The sequence below is a fragment of the Rutilus rutilus genome (assembly GCF_951802725.1).
Source record: "Rutilus rutilus genome assembly, chromosome: 11".
Classification (NCBI taxonomy): Eukaryota; Metazoa; Chordata; class Actinopteri; order Cypriniformes; family Leuciscidae; genus Rutilus; species Rutilus rutilus.
Genome location: NC_140216.1, coordinates 8047088 through 8063040, shown reverse-complemented (window position 1 = coordinate 8063040; position 15953 = coordinate 8047088). Strand labels below are relative to the sequence as shown.

Below are 15953 nucleotides of genomic sequence, written 5' to 3'. Positions count from 1 at the left end.
TGAGGCATTGAGAAAACATTGAGAATTATTAACAGTGATTTAGGAATCTGACCTGAAGCACGTCTCTGTGAGAATTCAGAGCATTCTCTTGTGTTACTGATGTCGGGGTGTCAGTGACGGTGTTACCGAATGACCTCCTCTTTGAGTCGTCCAATGATGACAATTCTCTGAGCAGTGTATCTATACTTTCCTGAGTCTCCTGCATCTGCTCCTCTGCTTTAGCCTTGGCAATGACAATGAGTAAAAAAAATGAATAATACACTCTGACAAATTGAAAAAGAAATGATATGTGAACAGCTTACTCTTTGTGTGTTCTGCTGCAGTGTTGTGACAATGGCAGTGTCTACTTGAGCTAGTGAGGACTGGATTGATTTTGTAAGTGAGCTGTGCTGCTCCTTCATTTGTGAAAGAGCCCCTTGTAGTTTAGCCCTCTCTTCAGGACTCAGACTGTCACCCCGGTCAGACAGGAACTCCTCCACTGAGCGGATAGTATCAGTCAACAAGTCACTTTTGATCTGAAGGTCCTTCTCCGCCTCCTATAGTTAAAGGGTACAAACAGTAACAATGTTTTATGTAAAATACTGTGTACTAAAGATGCATATCCCACCCCCCTTTTGCCAGTAATCATACATTAATACTTCTCAGACAATAGATAAGTAAATGTCAGATGTGTCTCTTTTTCTCACCTTTAGCTCTCTTTGCTTCTGCTGTAACGCGTTCACATCATCTGACTCAACCCCGACTTTCTGATTGGCCAGGAGGCTGGCAGCCCCCGCCAACCACATTGTGAGATTCTCCAGTTTTTGAGAGCATTCTGCCTTCTGCTGCTGCACAACCTATATCCCATCATAAGAAAGGGAGTAAGAAAAGTGAGGGGAAAAAAGTTTTGCATTTGGTCTATTATAATCATAATTAAGTGCTCATCATATATTTCTTTTAACCCCACAAAACTCTCACAATTATAAATATGCCAGGTTTCACACAAAGTAAACAATGTACACTCGTTGAGCATGATGTGTCCAAAGTCATCACACAAAGCACCCAAAAAACACACAACAGGCCAGTGAAGCAGAACAATAACAAAGACCTTTTCCTCTCTAAAAAAAACAAGCAAGCTATACAGTGAGGCTACATTAAAATCTTAGCCTTTTCCAAATGTGTCTTCTGAGGCAATCTGTAAGAGCAAGGCAGACAGGTTAATACACACATGTTATGTTCATACACAGGCAGCTAGCAAACTCAAGTTTGAAATGCAGGTGGCTACAGAACAGGGCTCAACAATAAAGAATTATGTTACTTTAAATAAGGTATAGTTATCTAGCTGGATAACATGCATGAGGTTTTGTGAAAACTGTGACTTGTGATAGTACTGAAACCATCAGTTAGAATGGGTTGAGAATTATATACATGTTAAAAAGCATTAAGATTTTGCACCACATGGCATAATTTACAAAAAAAAAAGTGTGAAGGTGAAGTATGAATATTGTGACAGTAGCATATGCACAGTACGTACTGTATAGCTATACATTTCCAATATATTTTAGCTGTACATTTTTCAGGTATAATTGCAAATTTAATAATTTATATTTGCAACAATTTTTTTGTTGTATTTCTGAATAAATATATATTATTTAATAAATAAATGTAACATTATATAAAGATTTCTTATTATGTTAACTTATTTTTCTTGACTTATATGTTGCTAAAAAAAATGCTAGTAAGGCAACTAGAAATCTAAACTACTGTCTTAACTGGGCCAGCAAACACAAGTCATTATTGTGGAGTCCCGCAGAAGCATTATTAAAACAAAAGATCAGCATTATCAGCAATACTGGCTCTATAAAATTAACTGAACAAGTAGAACATACTAAAATTGACATGCACATGAAGATCATTTTGATTTTAAAATGCAGCATTCATGCTAACAAGTATTCATGCATGCATCAGTAGTGTGGTTTTCCTTTAATCATTATTAATTTTCCTTTATCACAACTGAATGATTGTGAATCAGTCAAGTTAAAAGTAAAATGGAATATTCTTGCTCTTAAAATAGCAGCACAAGCAGTTATTCATCTGTTTGCAAACCTCTCTATCCCTTGTTTGTCTCTCTTTTTCCATTTTCTCTTCTTTTTCTTTTTCCATTTTCTCTTCTTTTTCTTTCAGTTCTTTCTTCATTCGTTCATTCTCTATCGCCTGCTGAGCTGATAGTGCCTCTGCCCTGGCATGACTGAGACCAACAGCCTGGTGAAAGACCCTCTGTAGCTTCTCCAGCTGTCCGAGGAGATGCCTGCTCTGATCAGGCAGCAAGTCCTGTGCATGCTCAGAGATAAACACCTGAATATTGAAAGCCACATTGCTGACTTCATTGGATCGGGCAGCGAGAGAATTCTGTATATGCTGTAGGGGGAAAAAAAAGAAAAAAAGAAAGACTGAAAAAGATACCATCACTATAACTACAATTATCACTGTTGATGTTTTACCTTGCACAACTGTTGTTTACGAGTGATTTCTGCCAATGTCAGTCCATCTACCCCTGTTTCTTCCTGCATTTGTGTCTCAGTCTCCTTAAGCCACCTGAGAAGTTTGTCAATTTGCTCTTCCAAAGATTTCAGCTGACTGATTACAGCTTCCTGCAAAAATATAAAAACCGTGCAAAGAGATTTAAAAGAAACTGCTCTGGCATGGAAAAACCTCTTAACTAAAATTTGTATGAATTTTTCGTACGTTTTGTGCATCACGTTGTGCTTGTAACCCCTGCAAAGTATTCTTGGCAAGGTCCCTGGATGCACTGTAAGCCCGGGCTAAGTTTCGCCCATCTTTGTTCAGGGCCATAAGCAGCTGAGGAGGTACATCCTGAGGGTGAGACTCCAGTAACTGTGTGGCAGCTTTAGTCTCCTTGTGCACTTCTGGTTCCAAGTCAGTAATTTCCAGGAAAAGAACCTGAAAAAAGAATTTAATGAAAATACAGCCCTTTTTAGTTTAAAGGGATAGTTCACCAAAATGTTTTAATTCTGTCATTAATTACTCACCCTTATGTTGTTACAAACCCGTAAGACTTTCATTCATCTTCGGAACAAAAATAAAGATTTTTTTTTTATCGAAATATGAATGATTTCTGTCCCTCCCTTGACAGCTACCCAACTACCACTCTGATGCTTCAAAAATTTCATAAAGAGATCATAAAACTAATCCATATGAATTGAGTGGTTTAGTCCAAGTAATTTTCTGAAGAGACACAAGCACTTTAAATTACGAATATATTGAATTTAGACTTTTTTAATTCACATATAAACATTGATCAGCAAACATAAACAGAAGGTCAACTGAACCTGCTTGACGCACGAGAACAAACCTCTTGCGGAAGCTTTAAACGTGCTGCGTAACACGAGAATGAACCTAATTGGTTCTCACATGTCAAGCGAACATGCTTGAGCTTCCGTTTACCAGATCTGATGTGTGCACTGATAAATGTTTATATGTGAATAAAAGCCTGAGTTTACTCTGTTCAGCGTATAAATGATCATGACTCTTCAGAAAATTTGGACTAAACCGCGCAATTCATGTAGTTTTACAATCTCTTTTTCGAAGTTTCATTAAAAATATCTTAATTTGTGTTTCGAAGATCTCTGTCGAAGTCTTATGGGTTTGGAACGACAGAGGATGAGTAAATGATGACAGAATTTTCAATTGTGGGTGAACCTGTTACATCAAACATTTTGCTGTAATATAAAGCTTGTACCTCTGTCTGTCTGATTATGTCATCCAGTGTGGAGAGACTTCGACCAACAGACTGTTGTTGCTGCTGCTTAAGGCGGACTTCGATGTGTCTTACCATGGAGAGCAAGGCCACAATCTGTTGGTCATGCTCTAAGCACTCTTGGCGAGCAAGTGAGGACTGAAAATAAATGGAAAATCATAAAAAAGAATCAAGTAAACAGTATTTGCAATAAACGACATAAAAAAAAAAAGTCAAGAAAAATCTTTATTCTTTACCTTGCTAGCTTTTGCAGTGTCCCTGCTTATTTGTTCAGTATTTATTTGAATTTCTTCAGGCCGCCTCTCCACTAAACCCTCTGCATATTCCTCCACATCTTCTTTCTGTGTGGTATCAGACTCTGGGATCACCTCCATAAGGGGTAGTCCAGAAATTGTACATTCTTGAATAGAAGGTTTATCTGTGGCTTCATAATCACTGAAAGGGGGCTCCTGGTCTCTTTCTTGATGAACTTCATTGCTTACCTTCTTCATTGCTGTTTTGGCATTTGACAGAAGCTCTTTGGAGACCTTCATTACAGGGACACATTTGAGGGGTGCTGATTTAGCAACTTCACTGTCAGTCACTGCAGTGCTTGATGGCAAGGTCAGTTTAATCTTAGGGTCTATCAACTTTTCATCTTCTGTATATAATGGCTCAATGCTTTGCTCTTCGGCTGTTCTTTCTTTGTTTTCCCCTTCTAAATTCTGGATTGGAACCAGTTCTTTCTGGTTTATATCTACAATGTCATTATAGGTCTTCTTAGATGGAATATTCTGATTCATATCATCCACACTTAATCCGGTGTTTGTACACTTGTCATGTTGATCTTCTTCCTGCTTTTTAGCTGAGGAGCATGCATCAGTATCAGACCCAGGTAGAACATCCTCTGAAATGTTTGGCACTGACCTTTCAACCCTTTCTTTGATTTCTTGTCCCGCTTGCTGTAGTTTATTGTCTTCCTCTTTACTTTGAGGAGGCTCAATCCTTGTCTTTTCTATAAAAGTCTCCTCTTGGGTGGTCTTGCGGCGTTCTCCACTAATATTGGCTATTTGACGCATTGCTTCTAATTCTTCAGCAGCTTGTTTTTCACTCACCCCTCGCTCAAACACCTTCCTAAGAATGCTTTCCTTAGCTTTCATCAAAAGTATTTCCTTCTGTGCCATTGCCTGGTTGGCTTTCTCAAGTTCACACTTCACACTTTCTTTCTCCTCTGACTGATTGCTTTCAGGTTGGGCCTCAGGGATCACAGTCTTCTGCTCTTTGTGAGTCTCATCATCTCTTTTCTCTTCTCCTTCAATAAACACTTGCTTAGCTTTTTTACTTTTGCTTTTCTTCTTCCTCTTCTTTTCTGATATCTCTGTGCCAAGGTCCTTAAATACCTCAATAGCTTCCTGACCCGGGTCTGTTTTTTTTCTAATTGTGACACTATGCTGTGTTAGAGTCTTCTCTTTCTGATTTGCAATGTTTTCATGATCCAACTCATGTTTGGGGGTCTTAGTTTCATTAGAAGTTCTATCCATCCTCATTTCCAAATCTTTGCCTTGCACATTCTCATCGCTCTCTGGCACAGGTGCAATACCACCACTTGCATGGGTTGTCTCTGATAGCTGTACTTCAATCACTTTCTCTTTGTCATCTTTCATAATAGGCTTCTGACTAGTGGTAAAGCTGTCTTGTCCATCAACCTCTCCTTTTTCTATAGGTAAAATTCTGGCTGAGGTGTCTGCAACTTGTGGCTTTTCAGCATTTTCTATTTTAACTTGCTTACCATTTTTCCCTCTGCCTTTCTTCTTTCCTGGTACCTTAACTGTTTTTGTGGATGTAGAAGCACAAGGATCCAAACCAGTCTTCTGCCTGTCCTTGATTTCCTCTGCTTTGGACAACAACTGATCTGCTTCTAGCTTAAAACTATGCCCTTCTATTTGCTCTATAGATGGGTTTTGTTCCTTGTTTTGCAAGCCATCATCACTGTCTGCAAAAATGACTTTAGAGGTTGCAGGCTCACTTACGGTCTGCCTTTGGATCTCTGTCTTTCCTTTTGGTTGCTCTGTAGATGGGACTTGTTCCTTGCTGTTATCAGTGCTTTCTGAGAAAATAGCCATAGAAATTGCAGATTCATTGACTGTCTGCCTCTGGATTTCCATCTCTATTGTGTGGTCATGTGAAGCTGTTGAGTTCTTAACTTCCAGCTTTTGCCATTTTATCTCAGAAATATCTTGGGGTTGCTCAGGGCTTTGGATTGACTGTGAATTGATATCTTTGCTTTTTGTGGGCTTTATCTCTTTAATGGCCTGCTGAAGTCTTTTCTCTGTTTTCAAGGTAAATTCAGTCAGGACCTCCAAAGATGCATCATTTCTGTCCTCCATCACTGCATCAACCAATTGTTCCTTGCTTTCTGAATCAGGACCGACGTCCAGTTCAAGCTCCTCTTTTTTTAGAAGATCTGTATCTTTTATTTCAGCCTCTCTAAGAAATGGTGATGGTGGTGGTATACTCAATAGATTTTTCTCAGGTAACATTTTAGTAGGACTGACCTGATCGGATACCATCTCAGGAAGAAGAGGACAAGGGGTTCCATTTGTTGAGGAGGCTGATATTTTGGAACTTCTCCTCTCATTTTCATCTAGAATGTCATTTTGAAGTTCAGCAGCCATTTCTGTGGATATAAGCCCATATCCAATTGCCTCAGTGATGCTGGGGACCTTCTGTCCACTGGCTGGATTGAGCAGCCCCCCTTTTAAGACTTGATTTGTTGCAATACATTTAGCCATGTCTTTATCAACTAAGCCTTTATTTATAGCCTCTAGAAGAGGCAAACGCTCTCCACTGTAAATGTTAATGATACCCCCCGTATCTGCTTGACTCTGCAATACTCTTGCTGCAGGTATGGGATCCACTTGGCCTGCTTTAATTGCCTGTGGTAAGGTCATCATTTCATTAGTTTGTTTATGTGGAACACCTCTGAAAGGTCTCACTTCAAGGAATCTCTGTCCTGTCGCAATGTCAATTTTACCCTGGTTTATCAGCTCAGAGTAGGGCACAATACGAGCGTTATGAGGGTCCAACAATCCGCTTTTCACATTGGGTAACTCCATAGCTTTATTTGCCGTTTCATCATCTAGAAGGCCTTTAGAAACAGCTTCACTCAGAGTAAGCCTGCTTTTTGATGCATCATCATAGATGGAACCTGTAGATGCTTGAAGAAGTGAAGCGTCTGGATCTAAATTAGTTGGTGCCTGGCCTTTGAAAGCCTTTTCCAGTGCTTTTAACTTTGGAGCAATTGTGTGATCCATGAGACCCAGGTCAAGTGCATCCACAACAGTGAGGCGAACACCAGAGCCATGATGCACAATGCCACCTTCTGCAATCTGCTGACTTAAAATCGTCTGAGCCACATCTTGACCAATTATGCCACTCTGAAGAGCTTGTTCCAGTGGGACTGTCTTTTTGGTTTTTGGGTCCACCACCCCTTTCATTTGTAACTGTAGCGCCAACTTGGTTTGCATTGCATTGGGATCTGAACATTTTCCTCGACATGACTTTTCCAAAGCAAGAAGCTTCTCCTTCCTACCCTCTTCAATTAACCCAAGGTTGGCTGCAAGGGTAACCGATACCTTCTTGTCTCTTTGCAGGTCAACTATTCCTCCTGACACAACCTGGGCTTCAAGGAGACGAGCAGCCGTATCGGAGTCCAACAGGCCAGCTTCAGCAGCATCCTTAATTGAGCAGAGGCGACCACGCTCCACATCAATGACACCGGCTAAAATCTTTTCTGAATGAAATACATAGGTCATCAAGTCCTCATCCAACAGGCCTTCTTGCATCACATCCTCAACACTAAGGGACTTACAGGCATTACTATCCAGAAAACCATTAAAGAGACCAGCTTTTTTCATAAGCTTGATAGCAGTGTGCCCTGGAAGCAAACCCTGTGCGAGAGCTTCATCCAAGAGAACTTTTTGGCCACCAACACTTACAAAACCACCTTGTTGCAGTTCCATAGCCATACTCTCAAGCTTCACATCATCATCACTTAGTTCCACAGACAAAATCTTAATTTCTGAAGGGTCTAATATCTCTTCTTTATCAGGTTTATCAAAGATGTCTTTATTTACCTCTTGTTCAACCATTTTCTTTAGTTCCTCTGACTGTTTTGCAGTCTTGACTTCATCTGACTTGACATTTAGTGTATCATATTGTCCTAATTTTACAGTATCTTGGATTGAAGAGTGTGCACTGCTTTCATTTATGTCAAATGATTTTTGTTCAGTCATCTCTAGAAACATCCCACTACTCTCTGCTTGTTCCAGCTCAAGTGTTTGTTTATTTTCAGATTCATTTAGTGTTGAATCTATAATTTGATTTTGAGAAAACGTCCCTTTATCTGATATATTCTTCGGTAGGGTTGAGCTTGTATCCAAAGGCACTATTAAGGTTTGGCCTGTCACTGTCGAGGGTGCAAGATGCTCCTCTGTCCTTTTTATAGTCTTGCCCATATCTGTCTTCTTGCTGGCAATTTCTTTTGTTTTAATCTTGGTTTCTTCATATTGATCAGATGACAGAACTTTCTTTTGCCAGTACTCTTCTTGTGAAGGCTCTATAAAGGCTCTTTCTGTGCCTGTCAAGGTTGGAATTTCTTCCTTTGATTCTTTTACAGTCTCACCCATTTCAGTGTTCTTCCAGTAAATTTCATCTTTTTTAACCTTAGGTTTATCACATTTTCCTGATGACAGAACTTTCTCTTGCCAGACCTCCATTACATTTCCCTCTGTGCCTGTCAAGGGTGCAAGATCTTCCTCTGTTCTTTCTGTTCTCTCACCCATATCAGTGTTCTTCCAGGCAATTTGACCTTTTATAATCATTGGTTCTTCATATTGTCCTGATGATAGAACTTTCTCTTTCCAAACAACTTCATGCATAGGCTCTATAAATGCTTTTTCTGAGCCTGTCAAAGCTGCAACATCTTCTTCTTGTCTTTCTTTTGTCTCACCCAAGTTAGTCTTGCTGGCAGTTTCATCTTTTTTAATCTTGGGCTCTTTATAATGTCCTGATGACAGAACTTTCTCTTTATGTAAAGGCTCTATAAAAGCTCTGGCTGCTCCTGTCAAGGGTGCAAGATCTTCCTTTGCTCTTTCTAATGTCTCACTCTTTATTGCAGTGTCCATCCAAGCTATTTTACCTTTTAACAACTTGGGTTTTTCATTTCCTCCTGGTGACAGAACTTTCTCTTGCCAGTCCTCTTTATGTGAAGGCTCTAATCTTTTGACAGTCTCAACCACATCAGCCTTGCTCTCAAATTCTTCTTTTTTAATTTTGGGTTCTTTACATTCTCTTGATGACAAAACTTTCTCTTGCCAAACCTCCGCATGTGAAGGCTCAATAAACATTCTGTCTGTGTCTGTCAAGCATGCAAGATCTTCCCCTGCTCCTTCTGTAGTCTTACTCATGTCAGTGTTCTTTCTGTCAATGTCATCTTTTACATCTACATAGTCTCTCGAGGACAAAACTTCTTCTTGCCGAATCACTTCATTTGAAGACACTATAAAGGCTCTGTTTGTTTCTGTCAGCGGTGCAAGATCTTCTTCTGTTCTTTCTATTGTTTCTCCTATATTAGTGATCTTGCAGGCAATTTTACCTTTTATCTTGGGTTGTCCAAACTCTTCTGAAGACAGAACTTTATTTTGCAAAACCAAAGGCTCTATAGAGTTTCTTTCACTGGCCACCAAGGGTGCAATATCTTCCCCTGCCACTTCTATGGTTTCTTCCATATAAGAGTCCTTGCAGGCAATTTTATATTGTACAATTTTTGGTTCTTCAATTTCTTCCAAATCCTTTTCAATCCCACTCATAGCTATGCTGTCCACTGTAACTCTAATGTTGTCAGAGATTTTGTGTTGGACTGGTCTGGCAAGGTTTGTGGTTTTAACTTTTTCACATAGAAGTTCTACCAATTCTGGTTCTAGTAGTACTAGGCGGTCTCCTGAGTGAGCATCAATGTAGCTGTGTGTCATAACTTGAGTGAGAAGTTGGTTTTGAACCTGCTCTTCTGACTTGCCTTCCTCTGTGATGGAAAAATCATAATTGAAACCTGCACATAAGGTAGGGGGTGATGAAGAATAGGCAGATCCTGAACTCAATCGCTTCATATATGAGGAACTTGACTGAGTCACATGGGAAAGGACATCTGGAACCTGGGTCTGTTTTAGGATCTCCACTGCCTGAGGATGAAGTATCTTCTCAGCTTGATGCAGAGGGACCACCTGTCCACTCTCAGGCAGATATACTGCACCAACAGAATGACGTTTTCTCAGGGCTTTTGCAGCAAGATCTCTACTGACAACACCCTGCTGAAGTGCCTCACTTACAGGAAGCAGCTCTCCTGATTCTGGCCACAGTATTACTGCAAAAGACTGTAGAGATTCCAGTACACGTAAGGCTATGCGAGGAGAGAGGAGGTCTCTTTGAATGGCCTCATCCAGCTCTAGACGGTCCCCACTGACTGGATCTATTATTCCCCCTGCTTGAAGCTGTCGTGTCATGAGGGTGCAGGCCAAGTCCTGATCCATCAGGCCATGTCGGACAGCCTCATTAACAGTCAATCTGTGTCCTGACCGGGGATCTGTGATACCTCCAGCAAACAACTGAGCCTCCAGAAGTCGAACTGTGACATGGCGGTCGATGAGGCCCTCTTGAACAGCATGGAATATTCCCACCTTTCTGCCAGAACTTAAGCAGACAGTTCCTCCTGGCTTCTGTTTAATTGGAAAAAAGTGCAGACCCGTCTCCTGATTGAAAACACAACGCTGTTGAAAGTCAACCAGACTTAGTTTTTCTGCTGTATTTGGATCAATAAGTTCTCGTCGGTAAAGACAGGACTGCAGCTTTTGACAAAGATCGGTGGATAGCAATCCCTTCTGCCTTGCATTATCCAGGCTGATCATTTCTCCATTGGAACCAACCTTCAGGCCGCCAGTGCTTATCTGCAGCTCAAGTATACGGAGCCCCACCAGCTCCTTTATGACACCTTCTTTCACAGCAGTGGCTACTGGTAATTCCTGACACTCAGCAACTTTGGCTGTGTTGACAAGACAAAGGGCAGTCTCTAAATCTTTCAGTGATTGGTAGGCATGTTTATCAATTAAACCACTGGAAAGACCTTTATCTAATGACAGGTAATCAGGGGAGGCAGGCTGAAGTAGACCACCCATGACAACCTGTGCCTCTAACAGTACATGACAGGTGTCTTGATCTATGAGGCCACGCTGTGCTGCCTGAAAAACTGGAAACGTTTCCATGGTGCCAAGGTCAATTACTCCAGCGATGACTTTCTGATCCTATGGAAAGATAAAAATCATAATTTTAAGAATGGTTCTTATTTAGATATTTTTATTCAAAATTTAACTAGGAGGGAAAGAGAAAAATGCCCGCCACCATAGTTGGAGTAACTTAAGTCAACATAAGAAGCAATAATCATCTTAATACTAACATTCATGCATTATTCATGAGTATAAAGAAAAATGTACAAAAATTGTAAAGTATAATTTTTATTTATTTATTATACACACAAAAAAAACACACAACAGCTCAGCATTGCAGTGTGAAAAAAATATGCAAAAATGCACAAACTGAACGCTAAAAATACAAGAGGGAAAAGAAAAAAACAGATAGAAATCTTGAGAACATATTGCTAGGTCAGAAAGAAAGCAAAAGTAAGAGAGAAGCAAGCACTACTTACCGTGTGGGGTGGTATGCACACACACTGATAGACCGAGGGTTCGGCCCTATTAATTGAGGCGCAATAGGGTGAGAAGCCGGATGTTAGCGATCTGCATGCCACACTCCAGCTGCCTCATATGCTGCCCGGGACTGACTAACAGACTTCTTTTATACCTCTATTACCTATTTTCATATGCATTGTTTTTTTAAATATGTTTTGAGACTTACCCATGAATTTTATCTTAGTTGATAAATACACATTTTTAATTACTTATCAACTATGGATAGTCCTGTATTACGATTAACAGTTTTTTTTCTTACTCCCAATTCTGAGATGATGTCCTACATTTTCTCCCGGCAGCTGTTAGTGATTTTGAAGCAAAATGCTGATTAAATTTCACAAAGAAATACAGTATTAAACACATGGACTGAAAACAGACAATATCACACATACAGACACACAGACAAACAAACAAACATATAGCTGTGATCTGGACACATCATGCTCAAACAGTGAGGTGGAGGTTTAGCTGGCTTTTTGTGCTCAGTCTATACCAATCCCTAGGAAAATCTTTTGACCACTGCTTTCTGATGAATCTATCTTGTTTATATCTTTAACTTTGGGCCATTCAAACACAAACACACCATTGTACACACAGTAATCACTACTTAATGACTGATGTATGAGTGCACAGTTCCACACAATGTTTGTGACTGCAAATGGCGACAAAACAATATAAATGTAATGACGTTTATGCCTTTACATTTACATGTTTACCTGTGCCTCATTCAAATGAAATGTAAAAAAAAAACAAAAAAAAAAAAACCTAAACTACAATTTGAACGTGGCTTTAATGGACACTAAAGTGGCTATGGAAGCTGTTTCGGATGGCAAAAAGCTTTTATCACACTATTCTACTCTAATGAGCCGATGAGTTGCGTTTAAGCAGATGTGCTTGATTAATATGAAAAATAAAGATGGTGTGGGTGACATGATATCAGGCATGTTGTATAAAATGATTTAGATTTCACACCATGCTATTATTTTTTTTATAACTGTTAAATAAGACAATGTCTGTGAGATGTATGAACGTGATGATGAAGGTTAAACCACACGTGACAGGCAACATAAAAAACACAAAAATGATTCACTCGCTCAAGCTCACACATACACACTGCTATAGCATGTCACTAGCACACTGACAATGCTTGACCATAACAAAGACCAATATTTAAAGCAATATATTTCAGAAGCATTGTTTCAAGACACGCTTTTTGCTGTTGAAGCTCGCTTTGGCAAAGTTGAACACTGCTGTCACTGGCGACTTCCCCTTGTGGCCATCTAACTTTACCTTGCGCTTCTCCTCTTTGGCCAGCTGCTCCTCCAGTTTTTGCAACTGTGTGGCAGAACTGTCACACAGTTTAGTGTAGTTGGCTTTCAGCTCATCCAGCTGCGAGACCACCTGGGCACGCTCTTCAGACGACAGCCTAAAGTTATATGCGCTTCATTAATAAAAATGTGTGTTTGTGTTTAAGTGCATGATTATTTAACATTTACCTTCGAGGTGGATGTGAACATTATAGCACATGAACAGCATAGTACATAAAGTACATAAAGCACCCCCAAGTGGTCAGTGTTGTTATTGTTAACTAAAACTATTAAAAATCCTATTTGTTAATTGAAATAAAATAAAAGATAAATATATAAGATGAAAAACAAACATAAAAACTTAAACATAAAAAACTTTTAAAAAGGAAAATTAGAAATGTTTTGGCAACTAACTGAAAAGAAGTTTAAGTACAAGAAATAAAATTACTAAAAAATGATACTGAAATTAAAATAGGCACATAACAAAATTACAAAAAGACACTAAAAAAAAAAAAAAAAAAAAACTGAAAATATAAAAATAAATCAAATTAAACACATTAATAAATACTACAATACTATATAAATATGACCAGAATATAATATAATATAATCAAAAGTAAAATAGCATTGCAAGGGTCAAGGCACACAACTGACATTTTAAAATACAAAAAATATTTTTCAGTATACTTTTTTTTTCAGTATATTTTAAAGTCAAATAAACATGTCTTAACTTGCAAAAAAATAAATGTATTACATTTGATCAAAATCTATTTTCCATGTATAACTTATTTCTAATTTCTTAATTAACCGTTTACACATTTTTTTTTTCAATGCAAAGCCCAGTCTTGTGTTAACAGGGCCCGAGAAGGCTACTTCTTCTTCTTTATTCCACTGTATCTTCTGACAGGCTATTTCTTCTTGTATCAATTGTTTATAAGAAAAAAAATATAAGACTACAACTTTAATAAGACTAAAAAAGTTTTAATCTTAAGAAAAAAGTTTATTTTTTATTTTTTATATGACCTGAAATAACTTAGTACTTGTATGCTCTGACATCGACTGGACTGACTTGGTAGCACTTGGTATGAAATGTGTTGAAGGTCGTATAGGGCAGACTCACTTGCTGGCCTGCTTTGACATCAGGAAGACTTGTGTGCTCCTGATAGCTTCAGCAACTTCCTCTTTTTTAGCTGCTAACTGCTCACTAATAGCCTAGAAGTGAGACAGAAACAGTATTTTCAAAGCCACTTACATCTACTTAGTGTTGATTGATGCACTACTGTCTGTAGAGTACCTAAAAATATATAATATTCTAATAGTTAACACTCTAACCGTACCTGCTGTGCAGCAAGTGATGGCTCGGCAGATCTGCCAGCGCGCTCCTGTAGGCCCTTGACCCAGCCAAGCATCTCTGAGACCTGCCCCACTCGTGCCTGCCTCTCCTCTTCCACCTCTTTCTGTACCACAAAGGGGAAACATTTTCATTTGGCATGCATCAGATGATAAAACCTGATGTTGTCTTCATTATGTTCATACTTGTAGGTATTTATATGTACAAATATACAGTAGGTAAAAATCAAAGCTAAAAGTAGGAGGCTTAGAAAACCATAACACACCTCTTCCTCCTCCAGTCGTCGTAGTGCATCACTAATATACTTGACATGTTGCGTTGTCAGGGTAACCAGAGCTGTGTAGCGTGTGCGTAAATCCATAAACTAAGACAGAGTAAAACAATGTCATTAAAGCATTTATGGTCAACACAAAAAACAACATAACCATCAAATTAATGTCCTGGTTTCCCTGCATTTACCTCCTGTGTGATGACATCTGATGAAGAGTGCATCCTCCTCCTTTTCACAGGGGACTTCTGGGTTGATTCAACAAAAGCTCTGAATGTCATAAGTTGGAGTTCATAGTCCTGATGCATACATAGAAAATGGGGTTATTATCATTAAGTAAAACTATTAAAACATTTCTGCTGAAATAAAGCTGAAATAAAATAGGAAATAAATATTAGTTGCTTAAAACTAAATGAAAATTTGCAATGTTGTCTTGGCGAAAAACTGAAATTAGCATAAGTTTAAGCGCTAAAATTATTAACTGGAAATAAAAAACTAAACTGAAATAAATAAAAATTAAACCTAGCTAAAAAAATTTTTTTTTAAATAAATAAAATGACAAAAGCACATAATGAAAATAAAATAAAAGACAAATAAAATAAGAATAAAAAATAAAAATAAAAGCTCATTCAAAACAGAAAGACACGGCATAGTATGGAGCCATTTATTTTGTGAAACAAGTGTTTATGTTTCCATCGCTCCATGATGACTGCCATTAAGCAGTAGCCGACACTGGTCACTGGTGCTTACCTTAACAGCAGCGCAGTACTGTTTAGAGTACGTCTGGCACTCATCCAGTTTGACCTGGTTCTGTTCGATCTCAGCCACCAAGGCCTGCAAAAGAACAGATACTGAATCAAACACTGCTTTGTTTTGCAACACTGGGAGGTATTCATCAATATCAGTGTCCTCTCTCACCGTTTGCTGTGCGAGCTGTTCTGACAGAGCTCTGCTGTCGGTCTGCTCGGGTTGTGTGTTCTCCTGTTTTTCTGTGGTCTCCTCTATCCAGCAGATGAGAGAGTTGTGGCCTTCTCTGTACTGCTGCAGCACTGAACCCAACACCTCAAGATCCGCTTGCCTGTGTGACATCACGTTTCATTTTACAATCTGGAATATTACTGAATATACTGGTATTCGGTCTCCCTCTTTTCGCTTTCTAAACAACTCACCGTGTCTCCATTTGCCTGCGCACTCCGCTCCACCTCTCTGTGAGCTGGTGTGCTTTCTCCTGGTAGCGGTCCAGTTCAGGGCTGCGGTCTGAGTGTAACTGGCTGAGCTGGCTTCCGACATCCCTAGCCTGCTGGACCTCTAAACTCAGACTCTGGAATATGTGATCCTGTTCCTCCAGCTCTGAATGCCATTTCTGCAAGTGTGAAATACAGAGTATGAAATGCAATCAAAACGGTAAAGTCGCAGATCGACTATTTTTGACAAACAACAGACTCCAAGTCCTTAGACTAGCCAATACAGAGTAGGACAGGAGCAGCGTGGA

At 39.2% G+C, this 15953-nt stretch overlaps 1 protein-coding gene across 19 annotated transcripts in view; it reads right to left on the bottom strand.

Annotated features, from left to right (window-relative positions):
• macf1a (microtubule actin crosslinking factor 1a) overlaps positions 1-15953 on the bottom strand; it is a 170397-nt gene that overhangs the window by 64373 nt on the left and 90071 nt on the right. For all 19 annotated transcript variants that reach the window (XM_084424338.1, XM_084424339.1, XM_084424344.1 and 16 more), the window contains 16 exons: positions 15631-15824; positions 15380-15539; positions 15212-15295; positions 14653-14760; positions 14459-14557; positions 14180-14299; positions 13963-14054; positions 12826-12961; positions 3994-11091; positions 3740-3895; positions 2725-2940; positions 2481-2630; positions 2086-2397; positions 687-836; positions 303-536; positions 53-223 (listed from right to left, as the gene is read on the bottom strand). In XM_084424338.1, coding sequence (XP_084280464.1) covers positions 53-223; positions 303-536; positions 687-836; positions 2086-2397; positions 2481-2630; positions 2725-2940; positions 3740-3895; positions 3994-11091; positions 12826-12961; positions 13963-14054; positions 14180-14299; positions 14459-14557; positions 14653-14760; positions 15212-15295; positions 15380-15539; positions 15631-15824 — 9480 coding nt within the window. The remainder of the gene's footprint in view (positions 1-52; positions 224-302; positions 537-686; positions 837-2085; positions 2398-2480; positions 2631-2724; positions 2941-3739; positions 3896-3993; positions 11092-12825; positions 12962-13962; positions 14055-14179; positions 14300-14458; positions 14558-14652; positions 14761-15211; positions 15296-15379; positions 15540-15630; positions 15825-15953) is intronic.